This window comes from Apteryx mantelli, chromosome 7 (assembly GCF_036417845.1).
Source record: "Apteryx mantelli isolate bAptMan1 chromosome 7, bAptMan1.hap1, whole genome shotgun sequence".
Taxonomy (NCBI): Eukaryota; Metazoa; Chordata; class Aves; order Apterygiformes; family Apterygidae; genus Apteryx; species Apteryx mantelli.
Window position 1 is genome coordinate 27,866,542 of NC_089984.1, and position 19,294 is coordinate 27,885,835.

The 19,294-nt window shown below is 38.8% G+C and overlaps 1 protein-coding gene across 4 annotated transcripts in view; it reads right to left on the reverse strand.

Annotated features, from left to right (window-relative positions):
• Positions 1 to 9,771: 9,771 nt before the first annotated feature.
• Positions 9,772 to 19,294, reverse strand: part of LOC106494708 (adhesion G protein-coupled receptor A3) — a 288,318-nt gene continuing 278,795 nt past the window's right edge. For all 4 annotated transcript variants that reach the window (XM_067300089.1, XM_067300088.1, XM_067300087.1 and 1 more), the window contains 2 exons: positions 16,474 to 16,569; positions 9,772 to 13,241 (listed from right to left, as the gene is read on the reverse strand). In XM_067300089.1, the coding sequence (XP_067156190.1) occupies positions 12,020 to 13,241; positions 16,474 to 16,569 (1,318 nt within the window). In that variant the 3' untranslated portion in view covers positions 9,772 to 12,019. The remainder of the gene's footprint in view (positions 13,242 to 16,473; positions 16,570 to 19,294) is intronic.

Sequence of the window (19,294 nt, forward strand, 5' to 3'; positions counted from 1 at the left end):
GATGCTCCAGTCCCCGAGTTTCACAAGAAGGTATCCTCTAAAGGAACCATGCTACAAATATGAGAGTGCTTCAACTTGAAATTTTTGTGATAGCTGGCATGCAACTGCAGCTGTAGACTCAATTCTGTCTCCGTCCGGCTTTAATTCAAGATGGACAAATTAGGGTCAACAAGAGATAAAGCATCAGACAATGACTGGTAAATGACCCAGATAAACTATGCCAGCAGCAAGATTTCAAATTAGAGAGATGTTAGAGCCACAAAGCATCCTAGAGAAGTTAATTGTTAGCATCCCTCAAGTTATTACAGCTAACTCTAAGGTTGAGCAATTTGAGCTCACTTCTGTATGAGGAGCACAGCACTTGCTCAAGAAAATTACAGCACTTATTCTAAGTACAGAATTCTTTTTCCAGGAATTAATAAACACCTTAATGTATGATGTAAAAATAATTAAATAAGTTCTTTAAGAGATTTAACATCTTTTTCAGCCTTTTATTTGTCCAGAATGATCTTCTTAATAATAATTATGCAAGCATTTCATATTTTCAATCTTCTACACCAGCCACAGTCAAAAGAGTGGTTATAATGAAATTAAATTATTAATGATTTCTGCCTCTAATTATTATGACTAGATAGACCGTGGTCTGACTTATTTAACTCTTAACTGGAGAAACTAGGCAGTATCTTATGATTTATGGGGGAATTTCTTTTTGTAACTTAATTTGAAATAATTTAAATTTGAACCACATGGCTTCAGTTCACTAGAAATATTGCATAGTAGTATTCTTTGCTTACAAATCAAGAAATTTCCATGTTAAAAGGAATTTAAAGTTGATAACACATTTCAGGAATATATAAAAGACTGGGTCCAATTTTGTCCAGCCAGTGCAAAATTGTAAGTTGAAATATCACCATTAGGAGCCTTGTTCTTCTCTCACACATTGCGCTGCCCACAGCTCTGAGGAGGTAGCTATGATGCAAACGAAGGAGCAGTTAGAGCCACCCACCTAGACACTCAAAAAGCTTCTGAGCCAGTTATATTGTTTATTCCTTTTTTGCAGAGTTTGAATACCTGACATACTTTGCAGAAAGGACTCACTTCAGGAACAGACCATCTGGAGGCTGTCTCAGAGCTGCCCAGGGGAAAGCGCGAGGGAGAACATAAAACCCAAGAAATAGCAAGAGGCAAGCCAGGAGTGAAAAGGAAGAACTCAGGCAAGCACCTTAAAAGAAAAATAAGAAATAAAATTTCCTGGTAAATTTGCACAACACTGATGCTTTTGGGAATGTGAGCAGAGGATGTTCCTAATTCAGGCCTGGTACTCATGGTTCAGCATTCAGAAACAAACTGCTACTAGGAAAATAAAATAATCACCGAAAGCAAGAGCAGAAATCATCCCAATCACATTACCACAGGTCAGTAATGAGAACAGCCCCTCCCATACGTGGATGTTTCATAACACATAACACAGAAACAGAACAGAGCTGTGTGCTGTGCAGAAGTATTTTCAGAAAGGAGGAATGAAAGAGGACATTGTAGATGCCCAGAACTGAAGTTATGCAACTTGCACGAGAAAGGACACAGGTGATTATATCACAGGACCCAGCACATTGCACTGGGCAGGCGAAACGGAGAGGGTGGGAAGACTTCCGCTTAATCATCTGCCCTGGATAAATCCACATCTGCAAGGAGAGATGAAAAGACAGCAAAGAGCACTGCAGAGCAGAACCATGACACTCCCCTGACAACACGAGACCCGGGGCTGTCAGGTAAGTGATGAGGTCGGTGCTGAATCTCCGCTGGTTTTCCAGGGCGACATGAAAAACTTAGTGGAGCAAGAGCAATGTGACAGAGTGCACAAGCCAAAGTCAGGCAGTGAAAAACAGGAGGATGTGAAAAGCAGCATTGGGCATACGGCTTGAAAGAAAAAAAGGAAGGATCCCCGCACACATCCCAGGAACAATTTCATCCTGCTCATCACTCGCTGAGGTGCACACAATGTAGGCACAGGTACAAAAACTGGGACTATGTACAAACAGCAGGGGCAAAATCAGGGCTACCTCTACATAGAAAATACCTGTCTATCTCTAGGCAGTATATTAAGACAACCACGACTGCTTTACTTTTGTTCCTAACAGACTAAAGGCTCAGTCATTTTACACCAAGACCAAGTAAATATACCTGCCAGGGAAGGTGAAGCTCTAGACCTAGAAGATGGAATATGGTTTGGAGGAATGTTAGATATCCTCAGTTTTTCTATTACTGGAAATGTGAATTCTTGCATTAATTCAGATTTTGCCAGAAAGATAGAAAAATAAGGGTTTATAAACAATGTATTCTAGCATAGGCAACACCTGGGGAAGTTTGTGATGAAGGGATTCCATTAGAAACATCAAATTCTTAACACAGTTCAAAGTTTGACCATTAGGTACTCAGAGAGAGGAAGCAAGGAAAAACTCAAGGTAATGGAGGCTGTTACAGGACATATTGTGAAAATCTCAGTTAAGCACCATTGTGTTTCTACAGATAGAGGTTAATTGAATTTTGCATTTAAAGCAGTAACTAACACCTTTATTATGTTGCAGAATATAAAGATTTTCCTTTCAGAAATACAGTTTCCAAACAACCTGGAATCACAAACATTAAAATAGCACTTAGACTGAATAATGCCATAAAGGCCAAAGTCAAGGTAGTTTAAGTGCAGTATAATTTCCTAGGTTTATTATGGATAGGTTGAAAATAGCCTCAGCACCATCCTTTGCATTCTACCTCATCTCTGCTGTACCTATCTGAAAGTGTGCATTTCCCGAGTCTAAGTCTGCTAACATCAAGTATAATGTATTTTGGCCAGGGAATTTTATCCTGCAGTTCTTACAGCATCAAGGTCAAAAATTTGAGTCTGAACAGAAACATATTTCTGAAGATATACACTTTTAACAATTTCAAGCTACCATATCACTTGGGAGACTGCTACAAAGTTAATTACTTTTGCAGATTAAAGTGCAAGTCTTACTCTCAGTCTTCAGCTCGTAATCACTGAATCTTTTCATACCTTTGCTGCTAGATTTAGCGAGTCTTCTGTATGATAATTTCTGTCCATATGGTACCTGCGGACCCTGATTGAGTCACCTCTTGACTTTGTCTTCCATAGCTTCAACACATTAAGTGCCTTTAGTTCAGCACTATGAAGCATATTTCTAGTTCTCAGCTCATCTTTTAGGCTTTTGTCTGAATGTTGCCCAGGTTTTTTGACACGTTTTCTGAACAAACACCAGAACAGGAGCTGGCTCACCTATACAGTCCTCTTATTCCCACTCAATATACTGCTTTACTCATCCAGGGCTTGTGGGCGCTGTTGTGCTCACCTCATTTCAGCTGGTGCTCATGCTCATCAGATTAGCCATCATAACACCCTCCTGTCCTTACATCCCATCTCCCCTTCATTTCCTCCCGCACTTCCTCCGAGCCTCCCTCGGTGGGAACGCGTGGCAGCACCTGCAATGCCATCCTATAAGGGAAAGCTTTCATTTAACAGTGTTTGCAGTTTGCGGGTTAGCTTCTGAACCATATGCCATGCCATTTTTGTTGACTGTGCATTCAATCTACTGCCCATGGAAATGGATGGAAAGGTTCCTTCCTGTAATTTCAGCTCTACAGCTTATTATTCTAAAGTGAAAGACGTTTGGCTAAAGACTGAATAAATTAAACATTTCATTGCATCTTGCAATGGTTACACAAGGAAGGAGAGCCTGAGCTGAGCTGTTCAAAATGCTGCTTTGTTGGCCTCTTTCATACTTTCACAGATTTAAATTCAAACCTCCTTATACACTACATAAGACATTTTATTTTTACTTCATCTAAGTTAAGGGAATTCTACTAAAGAATTTTCATCCTACAGCTCAAGGGCCTTTGAAATCATATCCTGTGTTTTGTCTCTATCAGCAGTTTGCCTGCATCAATCTACAATGAACTACATAAGCCACTTATACCAGAGACCGTTCAAGTCATTCTGAGTTTGACTGGCATATTCCACACGGGCTGATCTCCCTGGTTTTGTTAAGTAAGTTGAACCCTAATATCACACAGAGAAGATGAAAGGGCTAATGAAGCTGACTGCATGATCTGGAATTGTTCCCTTACAGGTAAAATTCTGAACCACTGACAGCAAGAGGATTTTTTTCCCCTGTTTTCCATGGTTCCTTTTTTTTTTTCTTTTTGTACAGTGCTCTGTTATGCAGCTGTGTGGTTCTGCATTAGATACATATTGAAGGAAAAAACACTTCCATGCAATCCTGATGCTTAGGTTGTTTATGTCAGGAAAAAAAAGAAGTCACTTTCCCTCTTTGCACTTCAGCATTACAAAAAAATTTTAATTGCATGTCCACTCTACATACGTACCTAGTCTAAAATAGTCCACTAATGTGCAGAGAGTACAGAAAATGGTACTGCCACAGTACAGCTGCATACAGTTTGTTTTTACCTAAAGGAAAAGCTTTGTGGGTGAAGTGTAGTTACTTTCCATGTACTAAAGTCCTTGGTTGTGTGTCACATTGCTTATGCTGTGCTGTCAGGTGGAATATAACATTATTATAATGCTAGAATTAAGATGTCTGTGCTAACTCAAAATGGCTGGGGGTTTGTTTTTTCTCTCTCTCTCTCTCTGCACTTAAGCTATTTATTCCCCTAAATACTACCATAAGAGACAAGCTGGTCATTTAACTCTCTTCCCTGCCTTTTTTCCCCTCAAATATGAATGCAGGGAAAGCTTCAAGAGGTTTTACGCAAGATGCAGAGGGGAACCAGTCCTCCATCCTGATGACGCATCCTCATGCTGTGCTGTCAAGGGGCTGATTACACAGATGCCTGTGGCTTCCCAGCCCAGCTCGGGCAACAGCCTCAGGGTCAGAGGTGACATGAGAGTATTTGAAGGGGAGGCACCTTCTAGAGCTGACAGCAAAGTGACCTCTGTCTAACAAGCTGGGGCTATGGCCCACATCTTAGTTCAAACTCGCTCCTGATGGTTAGCCAGTTGTCGGCTGGAGAAGGCCGCTGTGGAGCACCAGAGACAAAAGCGCATCTGGCCCTCGCAGGCCAAAGCCTGCCCACGTCATGGCTTGCAAGGACTGGGCATGCGGTGCCCAGCGCAGCAGCCCCAGGTGCCTTCCCCCGGGGGAGGCTTCCTGGAAAAAGTGGGACTTACAGGCAGCCTATACAATCAATGTGAACTGCTGTACCAAGGTACAGGCTTCCTACAGACTGTGCTACAGGTGCACACAGCCAGAGCAGGGAATTTTCTGGTTTCAGCCTTTTCCTAACACTCCTATGTCCTTGTGGTGATGGCCAACACTTAGAGCAGTTCCAGAACTGCTCAAATACCTTGGAAGGTATCCCCAAAGCAGGAGAAGCTCAAAGGAAAGTTTTTCCAAGCCACTTCTTCATTTCTAGCACTCAGCACAGGGAAGGGTAAAAGGGCCCTACCTCTGTTATTAAAAGGTTTCAGCCTCAAAATTCCTGAGAAGGCTTTCTTTAAGCATTCCAGAAAAAAAAAAAAAAAAAAAAACCAGCAAAAAAAGGCTCACAGTGGAATAGCTGGCTTAACTCTAGAGGTACACACATTTACAGAATATTAAACATGCAGCATCAAAACCAAGGTGTTAAAAAACAGCATGTACTCACACAGTTAAAAACAGTATCAAAAGACACCAGAGCCAAGTGGAAGTTCCAAAGGCAGCCTTGCTTCTAACATTTCCTTACTTCAACATATTTGACTTTGAGCTTTATTAGTACTTTTTGAAATCAGTGGTCTTTTTTGTGGCAGTTCCTGGGGTTTTGAAAGAGCACATTAAAAGTACAGCAATTCTATCATGCGGCACACAAGCAGCTATCTGGTTAATCAACTGCTTTGAGCATCTGTGATTCATCACACAGATTTCTGACACTTATGCTAATGGAATAGTTGACAGCATTAATATGCTGTCATTTTCTATGAGGACCAACATTAAAAGGGAATAGGCATTTTGCTGATAGGTTTTCAGATATTTACAGGCTGCAGAGGGATCAGGTACATTGGCTTACACATACAGCCTGGAAACATGGTGGATGCAATTGTTTCACCCTACCTCCCCTTCCCTCCTTTCCCATTACCAGTTTTGTCCCAGTTTTTTCCTTACCTCCCAGCTCCTCTTTTCAATTTTGTGAGCTTCCTTTCCCTCCCAGCCCAAACTCAGCCTGCCAACCACCTTGTTGCAGCCTCCTGCTCACACCAACCTTTCTCCTTCAGTAGCTCCTGGTCAGTTTGTTCTAGCCAACTCAAGCCACTATGAGAAGCTCAGTCTTCTTTTTGAGTTCCTCTAGCCCAGTATTTATCTCTCCTTGTACAAATTAGATGGTCCCCTCCTCCATACTGTCTTAGCACTTATGAAGAAGAGGGAAATTAGAGAGTTTAGCAGAGATCACAAGAATCAAGGCTCCCTGCCTTTTATCCTAATCCTATTTGAGGGCACCTGAAGTCAATCATTTATAGGCGAGGTCCCTCAGAGCCCCTGTATTTTGTAGCAGCATGTGATCAGGCAGTGCAGCCTAGTCAAGGCATGCACATGCCCTGAGAAGAGGGGAAACTTCCCACCGTAGACTCTTGGGATACTTTTAACTGTTAAAATTGTGGTCTGTACTGAACTGTTTACTTTCTAGAAACAGCAAGAAGTGCCCTTACCTCCCCATGCAACAGCCATCCTTCCCGGTTTTCAAACACCTGCTTTGGACCCTGAAGACACCTGAAAAATCACCAGAAGTTGTCATTATGGCCCAACATACTTTCCTCAAACCTCTTTGTTGAAAATGTTGCAGCCATTTTGGCTGAACTCTTTAAAACCATCCATCTGAGGGCAGTAACTGTCATGGGTATAAATCAAGCTAAATGGCTAACTTTCAGCCATGTTCTAATTAGTAGAGAACAAGGTCTTACAATGGGAAGAATCAGGGAATAAGTGACTGTAACTGCTTATAGCTCAGTTAACAAATGGGCTAACAAAAGGGAGTGCTGTGACGAGAATATGAATAACGTACAAACCAGATCATATTTTATTACTTTCTCTTCTCCTACAGTTTCCCCTAACCCCCAGATAAGCTCCTCTTGCTGCCTTCTTGAGGTGTACCTGGGAAATGAATGAGTGAAAGCATTGGCCACACTGGTTAATCTCACTTGATAATGCACCGCAGGTTAGGGGCAACAGCTAGAGCAGTCAGTCATTTGGCTGTTCCGACTGCAAGGCACCACAGAGTTTAAATAGACCAAAACATAAAGAGACAGTAGTATCTACAGGGTATACAGACACCATGTTCATAAAAAAGCCCCTTACCTCTCAGGCATGGCCAGCTGCACAACCTTAAGGCAGGATATTTATCTGAGGTTGAGCAGATCTAGAGCTTGCAAACCAGATCTCAACCCTCCTTGCAAAGAAGTGAGCTGTGTAATGCTGTCCTGACTTCACTTATGCTTGCTTGGTTGGGTCCTGACAAATGCAAATGCTGGACAGGTAGGATAGGATAGCAGGATTCATTTGTTTGATCCTGGTTAGATAGGCACCTTTGCAGAGCTAGTAATAGGGAGTCAAAAGGCATGGCTTGTATAGTCGGGATGATCTGTAGAAGTTTTCTTCTTAGTCCATTAACGCCTTTATAGGCCTGATATTTCCTTACAGTTGGTCTCCTTCAGAGAACAACCATACCCTCTTTACTTTTTTCTGTTTCCATGTGAAGAGGACTATCCCTTAAAAAGGGTACTGGCCTGTTCCTGGTGATAGCTTCATTTTCAAATAGTCAAGTCAAGCATTGTGTGTCATACAATCTCTTCCTTATAAGAAAAGCCATGTAGTTCTTCCCAGAAACTAATTTAGTGAGGAAGATATCTCCAAATCTGTGGAGTCACAGTTAACTTTGTAGCCTTAAGAACACATACCCAAGAGCAATTTCAAACCTTCAGGGCATCCAGGATGCTTAGACTCTTATGCTCCAAACAGTGAGACAGATCAAGGCATGATGAACCTGAAGCAGCTTTGTGACAGAGCATCTGAAAATGTTTCCTCCGACTTGAGCCTTTCTGGTCATAAAATCTCTTGTGCCGTTTCACTCTCATTTCAGCTAATCAGACGTTTTAGGTATGATGACAGGTGTTTCCTGGATTTGTCTGGATTTGGCAGATGTTCTGGTGACAGACTGGGCTGGTAGTTCTGGCAGAGAGCCAGAGGGAGCGGGAGTGATACTGTTTAAAACCACTTCAGTTAGAACTATCTGCCTGCAGCCCTTGGTGTTCAAGTGGAATTTGCACAAAACTGCAAAGCTACAATTGCCTGTGCTGTCTGTCGAAGGTGCTCCTGACTCTGCTGGAAGCATAGACTTTGCTTTTCAGTTAGGGAGCAAAAATGCTTTACAGCCATGGTGCAAGCTTCCTTGGGGGGCTGTCCCCCGGATGGGCTGTCCCCAGGGTAGCTGGAGGCAGCTACACAGCAAAGGGGGACACGTGTTCACAGCCACTTTCAGGATCTGTTCATTCATACTAGTGCAGACACAACTAACAGACATCATGGGAACAACGCACATGATCAGGCACAATGTGCAAAAAAGTATGGTTTATTTTTACACCAAAATTCTTTATACCAGGCCGGGTAGGAATTCTTGTTAAACAGCCTGGGTGACTTAAAAAATCTTCATTTTAAGTCACTTAGACAATCTGAAATTTGATTGTGAAAACTGGGATTTGTATATGCAGAGAAGAACAGTGCATCATCAGAGCATATTTTTACCCCAATAGTACTAACAGTCCTTCAGATTTCTGTTGATTGAATCTTTCTGCAAAAATTATCTTTTGGGATGAAACTTCTCAAGCTTGATCTCAGACCAGAAAGTGAACAGTAAAAATCTGTTCAGTCATTTTAATGTCATCCATGAATCACTAAAACTAATGCTGACACTCAAGCATGTAACATGTGCATGTCCATGAGGAATTTACTAGGACAATATATCTCTCGTATTTTAGTTATTTCATTGACTTTATTTTTATAGGAGAAGAAATCAGGTAAAGTAGTAAAGATTCACGGACTATAATTGACCGAAATCCCACAACAAAACAAAGTCAAACTCCCAAAACATTGAAATTATCTCATTTATCTTAAGGAAAAAAAAGTCAAAAGCACAAAAAGCATTTTGGTCAAATTTGATGTTACAAAACATTTTTATATTTATTTAATATCATGTTCTCCTACTTTGTAGTTATACTGTATATTTTCTGAAAAAATAATATGCAAACAGATTATTGCATAACACATCTTTTCCAAATTAGCCAAGAAATATTCACTAAATTAATTTTTTAACACAATAAGAAAAATGTTTTAATATTTTATGTTTAAATTCCAGAGAGTTTTATCACATAAGATATTCTGTGGAAAGCAGCACCTATTTACTTCTTTGTAAGCCGTTACGAAGATCAAACAAGCCTCTCAGACAAAACAACAGAGGTGATTGAAACACAAGCAGAATAAAGAAGCTCACTGAGTGGGTTCTTGCAGAGTGAGTATTTCACTTGGCTGTGTGTGGAATATTTTGCATAATGGTCTACAGACCTCCTAGGATCTTGCTATTACAGAATATACATATATAGTGCTGAGACACAGAGAAGTGGTATCTCACATTATGTTTATGCTTTTTTAGGGCTCACTGCCTATGTGGAATGAGATAAAGTAATATTAAAAGAAAATAATTCTTAAACAGAAAATATTTCATTATGCAAACAGAGAAAAATAGTGTATTTTAGTTTAGTGACAGTTCAAGCATATACAGCATATACATAGTAAAGCTCAGGCCTTTTTTTCTTTTTTTTTTTTGCATTAACTAAAGAAGCAGCCATGAAACTGTTGTATATTGGCTTAAAACTTGACAACCACCTAGTGCATTCTTCTTGCTCACCTTTTAAAAACACACAATCTGAGATGGATACATTGCACTGCTGGAGTTTACAATATATATTTCAAATTTACAAAAATACAGAAAAAACAAGATTTCTTGCACTCAGATACTGAGCATTAACCCTTTGAGTACTAATTCCCACCTGCAACACTGCAGAACACATTCATCTGACTTACATGTTTTTATAACATTCTAACAATTATAATTGTCATCTTTATATACACTGTTAGGAAATGTATTCCTACATATTTAAAAAAAAGGTAGAGGCTAATAAACTGCTTATAACAGAAAAATAAAGAGTTGAAGTATGTGAGGATTTCTGCAAAATAAACAGAGCATCACAGATTGATGATCTCTCAAGGGATTTCTTTTATTTCCTCTGCTCTCTTCAGCAATGTAACAATTACATAAGCCTGCATTAAGACATGACAATAAACTTTCTCATGTGGCCATACAGAATTGTGCTTTTTCTCTTATTTATGGATGCACTGCTCACTTTACACTGTAGACATTTTTCTCTCAGCACTATGCTCCTATTCACTTTATGTGATCCATTATTATTCTGCACCCTTCCTACTTGAAAAAAGTAGTTTCATTTCATATAGGGATAATTATGACTCAGTTCTGTACTGTGAGTTGATGCTTTGTGTCCAGATGTTCATGGAAACATGAAAAACTTTCTTGCCAAGAGCCTTGTTAATAGAGAATGTTACTGACCCTTGAATGCCCTACAATTCAGCAGAAATCCTGAACAGAAAGAACTTCTTCTGAAGGTCAAATTTGCATTAAAGGATGAAGACAACTGAAATTTCCTAGGAGAGAAAATGGGTTTTCACATAGTAAGAGGTGAAATTAATAAAGGGAATCTAAGAAGTTGTGTATTTGGAAAAATGACTGAACTTTCTCTTTCCTGACAACTCTGGACTACATTGATCATATAACTAAATAGTCAATATCATATATACAGTCTCTTTGAACTAGAATAGCTATTTTTTAAGAAAATAACTGTAGTCCTCAAAGAGTTAATGATAAAACTGCTCTACCTTAACAGATGTGGAAAGGTTATCGTGAAACAGCTTACAGATTTGTTCCAAAGGCATACTTTACAAAGAAGTGTAAAACTTGTTGAGACGATTGCTATTACACTGCACAGTGTCACATACAATGAGTAGTGCATGCTCTGTAAAGACATTAGAGTGGACCCTTATCAAAGCTATCATATAACCTTATACAAAGGATTGTGCCACTTAAACTAGTGCAGAGTGATTTTTTTTTTTTTGTGGATTTATAATGCTCTAGATTAATATCAATAGGGTTTTTCACAGCCTTGTACAACACTTTTTTTTTGTTCTTTTTTTAACACATGTAACACTAGAAAACAGCAAATGGTATATCCTGACATATGTCATGCAAAATACAACCAATACAGCACCATAGATGTAACAGAGATATTACCTAGCACTTTTCTCCAACAAGAAAAGGGACATAACAGAGACTGTACATTACATGATTTTACAGGCCGTATGCTACAGAAGATCTTTAGAGGCAGTATCACTTTTGTAGATCTAAAAAGCTGTAATTTTATAAAATTCTGTTCAGCATTTCTACTATAGTCACTTCTGATTAAAATCCATGGCACAGTAATAATATTTTGCTACAAAAATAAATAAGTAAAAGTTTAAGATGCTGATATGTTTATAAAAAGTGTCTGAAGTTACTACAGAAAAGTCAAAATAATGAACAAAAATGATGCATTTCTAAAGAAATACAGTTCTGTATAACAAAAGGATATTGCCTCTTGTATTCAGTTCTCTAGACTTCATTTTCTAATTATCTTTCAGAACAATTTTATAACTTTCTTTCAAAAATAACTTCACTTTTAAAACACTATCACTTATCTCTCTTTTAGTCTCTTCTTATTAAGGAAAAGGAAAGAAAGATGGAAAAGCTGTACAATTTTCAGATGTGCTACACAAATATGTCATCTTATTTAGTTTAGAAGCAAAAAAAAGCCTACGATGATTTCTGTGGAACAAAGGACAATACGAGGGCCTGGGAACTACACAGTAGTTTCATTTTTCCAAGGGCCAGTTTTGATATTTCCTGTACTGTCTGAGCTGTATATCATGGCTTCGTGCACGTTTCCCTTGAGAATGCCGTTGTGATTCGTCGTGTTAAACGGCAACGACTGTGTCCGTGGGTGCATTTCAAAATGAGCTGTATGGTGCGCAGTGTCACTTTCTGGCATTTTAGCACAACTATATATGACAGTACTTGCGTCGCTACTTTCAGGCTGGTTGATGGTAGGATACGGATCGCTTTTTGCACAGCAGGCCCGCCTGTGGCCCGACTGGCTGTCGTGCGTGCTGTGGGGACTGTCTGTGTGTGAACTGTGGATGCTGCCATCGATACTCGAAGGAATGTGATAGGCATATTCTCTTTCACCTGCAGACCTATGCCGACTAAAATAACGTGGCTTAGTTCTGCCTTTCAGACATCTATGAATGTGCATATTGGGTCTGAAGGTTCCCTCGTTGTGGACATGAATATGAGCTTCATCATCAAGTAGCTGATCACAGTGCATTTTTGCACAACATGGTGTCACGGGTGAAAGGCAGTTAACATGATTTTGAACTGCTTGTAGATTCGTAAGTTTGCAGTGGCTGGCAGCGGGGTGATTAAACACAGCTGATTTGTTGGGACACGGTGATTCCTGAAGACAAGGTGCATGAACTTGAGTGTCACCATTGACATTAACTTTTGGGCGCACATTAACTTGGACAGAATAGGTGTTTCTTCTAGACGGGCAACAGGACCACCAGCAATGCCACACATCATCTCGCTTTGCACAGTGATGGATCAGGATGAAAAGCCCCAAGGTCACGCAGAATGCTCCATAAAGACAGCTAAATATCATATCCAAGAAATGACCTTGAGAAACTGCAAGTGCTCCGAAGGTCCAAGTGGCAGTAAACAGGAACAAAGTGAATGCTGCGGCTCGAAGCTGAGCCTTAAATGAATGCTCATTTTCCAATAAGGAAGAAGAAATCAAGGAGCATGTTGTCTGGGGAACGGACACAGGGTCTGTGATATGACCGTGGCCCACCTCAGTACTTGCCATTCTCTGTGGATCTTCTGTCCTTTCCTTCAGCTCATACTTGCGTTCAGGATGGCGCTTCAGCTGCACGTAAGTGCAGAGAAAGTAAACACAGGTGACTAGCACAATGAACGCTACTGGCCCATAAAAAGCACCAAGACTAGGCTCCCATGCCATCCAACAACTGAAAACAACAACAAAGACAGCGTCAAAAACTTTTTATAGCCCATGTTAGGTGTGATGGATGACAGACTGATGTGAAACTGGGCTGCCTGAGTGACTAACATATATAACCCAACAGTGTCTCAGAAAGTCACATGTGTTTGTTATGGAGAAAAGGAGCGTGTCTTTAGTATCAATTAAGTTGAGACATCACTTTCACATTTTGTAATAAAATAGAATAAAATATCTAGTATAATTTAAGGCATATTAAAGCTGAAACTTTCCGAGAAATGTAGGTCGGTTTAGAACCCAGAATTGCACTGAAGTATAAGACCATTTCTGTCAACCTTTTCCAGGCAATTACAAACGTCAGCTCTAATACTTTGATTACAAAGCAAATGAGGCATAGTTTATACAATCTGCATGAGCAATAGAAATGTACAGATTTCAGTGGTTTGTATCCATGAACATTTATACAAACTTTTAAGCCTGAAGATTGCTCTTACAGAGTTTTCTTGTTGCTGAAGTAGAGACAAGCCTGAGTAATAAAGGGAGACCAAAAAAAAAGATTTCCAGTTGAACAGAGTCACTGGTTTCTGTCAGTGAGTGGACCTAGAAGATATATGCCACTCTGGGTTTTCCACAGTTTTTTAAATTCCTGGGGGTTAATTTACATCCATTTGAATATCTTCAGACAACCTGGGGATATTTATGGTTTCTTTATGGTACACTAGTAATACAGTTTTATTGTAGCATGGATCATTATTTGACCTATGCTTTAAATAATCACAACTGTTTAGAGTAGTTTAACGTAGTTCATAGGCTAATAAGAGCTGCATAAGCCTCAGTCAGCTGCATAATTTGGTAGCAGTCTAACAGGACTGTCCTGAGGATGAATGATCTAATCAAATAAACATGGGACAAGAAAGCACTTCTGGCTAATGAAATCCCAGTTGGAAACTGGAAGAATTTTTGTGGAGAGCTGTATATTTGCCCAGTTTTTTACTGTTCTCTAGGATCTGCTTTTAGTCACTGTTAGAGACACACTATTGCGCTAGTAGGGTTGTTAGTATAAGCTGGAACAACTGTTATTAGATTCTTATATTCTAAATACTTCATGGGTTGCTGGATAGAGGAATAAGTTATTTTCCTCATCTATAGGACTAGAACAAGAAGTAGTGGGCTTAAACTTCAGCAACAAGTTTTTCAGAAAGTTTCCTAGACATTAGGATAATTAGGATAATAAACTGTTGGAATAGATTGTGGAGTATCCATTACTGGAGCATTTAAAACACCTCAGATAAGTAACAGTCAGGAATGGTTTGGATATAGCTAATTTTCCCACTGGGTCAGAAGAATAGATCAGGTGATCTGTCATGATCCATTCTGGGTCTAAAAGTGACACTCTGCGGCACTGATACACACTGTGGCATTGATACTCATTTGGGCAGGCCTGACTGGTTACAGTCCCTCCAATACAGTGAGGAACCTTCCCACATTCTTGTCAAGCCAGGAACCATCTACCACTTAATTAAAAAAAAAAAAAGAAAAAAAAAAGCAGAATTAATTTATCTCCCAGGCTGAGAACCTCTCGGCTAAAAAGATGCAGTCCCACTGGGTATTCATCAGGAGAAACTGCAGCATGACTACTTTAAATTTTTTAAATCTGGATCTTAAACAAAAACATACACACATTTATTAATGAACTCAGAGACACTCCAAGGAGTATACATTTTGCTGTCTGACATGCATGCCAAAAGATTCCATATAGGTAAGTTACAAAATATATTTAACTGGATAAGCAAAGAGCACAAAGCTACATGAATACTTGAAGTACATTTGAATGCTGCATATTTGATGCAAAGTGGAAAACGCAATGCTCCCTAGTGCAGTTGTCTCTTGGGATGCTCTTATTTCAAGTGATATCTCATTGTGGTTCACTTCAAAAATCAGTTCCATTAAAGAAGTTCAAGCTTGTGCATCTACATTTTTCTGTGTTAATACCATTAAAAATGAATAAGGCACTTGACTCACTGTGCTGTTGTTGAATTAGAACTGCCTTTTCACCCAATTTTATAACCATCCGGTGCCTTGTTTTCTGTACAGACTGTGGAGCCAGGTATTGACTGGCTGATTAACATGATTAAAGAAGTACAACCTCTGTTGTTGATGCAATTGTGCCAAAATGAGAAATGTCTCACACATTTATGAATATAAATAATTGAGTCTTTTAATAAACTGTTGATTATAAGTGATTGCCTAATTGGATAAGTTTGAATAAATATATAAGTTGAGCCCTAGGCAGAGCAAATATAGCTACCAATGGTATCTACTAATTTGTTACCAGGTTTTAAACTTCAGTGACCTATAAAAATGTTTTTAAGAGGCCAAATGCTCAGTTACAATCCATTCCACTTTGCTTCCAGCACTTTTCCTACCCAAAACATAGCTAGTTTCAAATGTATCACAATAGCAACTAAAAGCAGTAACTAAGACTAATGTCCTCCAGAGTACCAGCAACAAAGTGCTGGCAGAGGACTAATATACCTGCTAGTGCGCCAGTCATTGCCAGCCTGATCATTTATATGGAATCTATTTACCTTTGCAGTCTGATTCACTTTTTGCTCCACTTTTATGGGCAGGCTTATTGTACTTTGTTGATATCTTATGTTTCATGCCAAGAACTAATAATAATGTGATGCCTGGACAGCTTGTGTGGGTATACTGAACATGCTAGTACACTCAAGGGCTATGTCATGATTGCTGTGACTGGAACATTTCCAGGCTGTAAAAACTCAAAATCATTTGTTTCAAAGGAAAAAAAAAAAGATTTTAACTTGTCATTGTTTCATATAATTAGTTGTATATTACTTTGAATAAGTCACATGGCAGGTATTAATTCAAGGTAGATATCTGAACGAACTAAAAGTATTTAATTAGAATTGCCCATTAAATATGCTGCATGTTAGGTATTTTGTAATATCCTTTCACTTATTTAAGTGTAAATGAGAAGTGACTCTATAAATGAAAAGTGACTCTATTGACCATAACAGAGTCAGACTGGGGGAGAGGGAGTGAACAGGCAAATCCTAGATTAAGACATTGTTCTTTCATAGCTATTATTCCATAAACATTCATATTAAATTTCATCCCAAACGGCTTGTCTGTATCCTTTATGAAGTCAGTAACATTTATCAGCATAAGAAAAAGAATATGCTTTTCTTAACAGTTTGATTATAATAGTTTATACTTACTATGGTGCATTGCCTTCAATTCCATAATTATTGATATTGGTTGCTGCTGTAATCCCACATATAATAAAAGGAACTCCTCCACTAATCAGATAAAATCTGTTGAGAGATAATAACTGATATTTTAATTTGCCTGACCTGTAGGCAAGAATACTGCTGTTTAAACAGTTCTTCTTTCATGAAGTTTACTGAGTATACAATAAATATTGCCTGAAACTTTAAACATATCTCTAAAACCAGAAAAGCAAAAAATGAAGTATTGTCACAATAAACATTGTCACATTGTACTTTATAAAGCAAACAGCAGAGAGATTAATATTTAATATTTATATGGATCCATTTAAATTCTTTTCACAATCTCTTGACATGCCTTCAGAAAATGTAGTTACTACTGCAGTCATAGTAAGAACAAAACCTTGTTCATCAACATCTCAAAGTTATTCCACTCACATAAGTATTTGTACCTAATAGTATTAAATATGAAAGCATTATAAATTTAAAAAAATTAGACAAAACAATGGTTTACACTTCATACCTAACCTGAAAAATTCCCCAGTGAAACTCTGCAATTGCAGAAACTGTTTCCTAACTCCTGGATGACAAATGAAATGAAGCTCAGTTAGGAGGAGAAAAGGGGTGGTCAGCCGGCAAAATGTTTTTTCTGAACAGAGGAGCAATCTGTAGTAATCAGGATGATTAAATGTTCTTTTGCATATACCACACTTTCGTCCACTACTCAAACACCCTGTCTCACAAATGCATTCAAATGCGAGGATCTCTAAGACTTGAGCAAGACCTCATCCAGGAAGAGCCACGTGTTAATCTCTCTTTAGAAACTTGTGTGCTAAGACTGAAAGCACATAGCTTCACACTACTTTAACTGGTTAAATACCACTGAACTACTTGGAAGCAGCAGTCATTGCAATGCATGACCATTAATTAGGCTAAACTAAATTCCTAGGGGATGTCTCATTGATGTTGGAACCCCACATTCCTATGTCTGTATTCAGCAAAATACAACATCATCATATGTTTCCATTTATATAAGCAAAACACAGATTATGCAGCACTCGACCACTGTGGTCTCTGAGGTGGAGAGCACCAGCCCCTGGCACATCGGAGGCTACAGCTCCACTACACCTAGGAGTTCAGCTGATGCCATGAACATCCCCTCTCATCTCCTATTTTAAACTATGTTGTTCTCTCAGTAGACAAAATTCATCTCTTTTCAAGCCACTACGTGCTGCGGGAAGCACTAGGAAGGGACATGGACAGTGCCCAAGAACTGCTATTAGGTTATCCGAAAGGACCGAAAGGAACCTTATGACACACAGGATACATTTTCATCAGAATCTGGCCATGATTTTTCTAAAACAGGATACAAACATTAGGAAATCTCACAGTCATTGCAAGACAGGACTTCTACAGAAACAGAGACATAGTAAGATTAAGTAAGCCAGCATTAAACCAAACCCATGATTAGTGACAAAATTTTCTTAACCTCTTCCCCCACCTCCTTGCGGGCCAGTATTAGAGACTGGGCCGCAGCAAATTTCATGTTAACATTTACAGTCAGCCTTTGTCCTAATGCTCTAAGCTGTAAACAGAGCAGAGAAAATCATTCTCCACATTCATGAAAAAGCCCTTCAGCTTTTATAACATCAGAGTCATTAAAAAAATACATTTTCTTCAAACTTAGCTTATTCTGTAGAGCTCAACAAATTCCAATGAACAAGCTGCATCCTTACAAAATCCACTCATTCACTGCAGCTTAATGATTGTGCATATCTTTTGACTTGAGCATATTGAATAAGATAGCTTAATAGCTTATTATTATTTTTAACAAAGACACATTGAATGACATTTTTTAAAACTTCAGGACACGACTAGGGTAAGCAATGAGGCATAGAAAATTGAATCCAAATTTGTCTAAGAAATAATAATGAGCAGAAAAATAGGAATACAGAAGCAAGGATAGGAAACTGCATTTCAAACTCATCTCAAGTGATTACACCATAGAATTTACCTATAATGCAATCTATAATTTTGTTTTTTGCAAAGCAGCTACTTTTTACAAATTGCATATGTACACTTAAATCGTATCATTATCCAAAGTCTCATACAAATCTGTATTTGGGTGTTAGATAATCTATTTCATATCTCACACTTTCAGCAGGCTGCCGTACACTGTAACAGTAGTGCTCAGATGTTCTGGAAGCACTTAGCTACACAGCGCTTCAGAAATGTGGCAATATCTAGCCAAATTCCTGTCCTGTCTCATTGCTAAGAGAAAGAAAATACATCCTAGAAATGACATAAGGGGAAGTCAAATGGTTTCTGTGCACCTGAGGTGCACTGTACTGATATCCAGCACAGCGCGCTGCCTGCCCTGTCTCACTGCAAAAAAAAAGTAAAATAGCAAATAAAAATGACAGTGTGTACAAATGATTCTTCATTGGCGGCTTCAGGATTCTTGAGGAATGAAGGGGAAAAAAAAATCTGCCAAATAGAAAGAATTGAACAAAAGGAATGGGATTAAAATAGAATGAACAGAAAATATAATTAAAGAAATAAAAGTTAAATTATTAGGAGCAGGACCACATACTGTTGTCCATGTACGTGAGCTTATGGATTGCCTAAACACCAATACTGGAAAGTTACCAAAGAGAAGAAACATTATTCAATGAAGTCCAAATGGATATTAGTAGTGAGGAGGTAGACGTATAATTAAGAAATTCAGACCAGCATTTCCAAACATTAGCTTCCCTGCAATCATTAGTTTTTATCAATTTCTTCTCTTCCAACCAGATGAGAAGATTAGCGT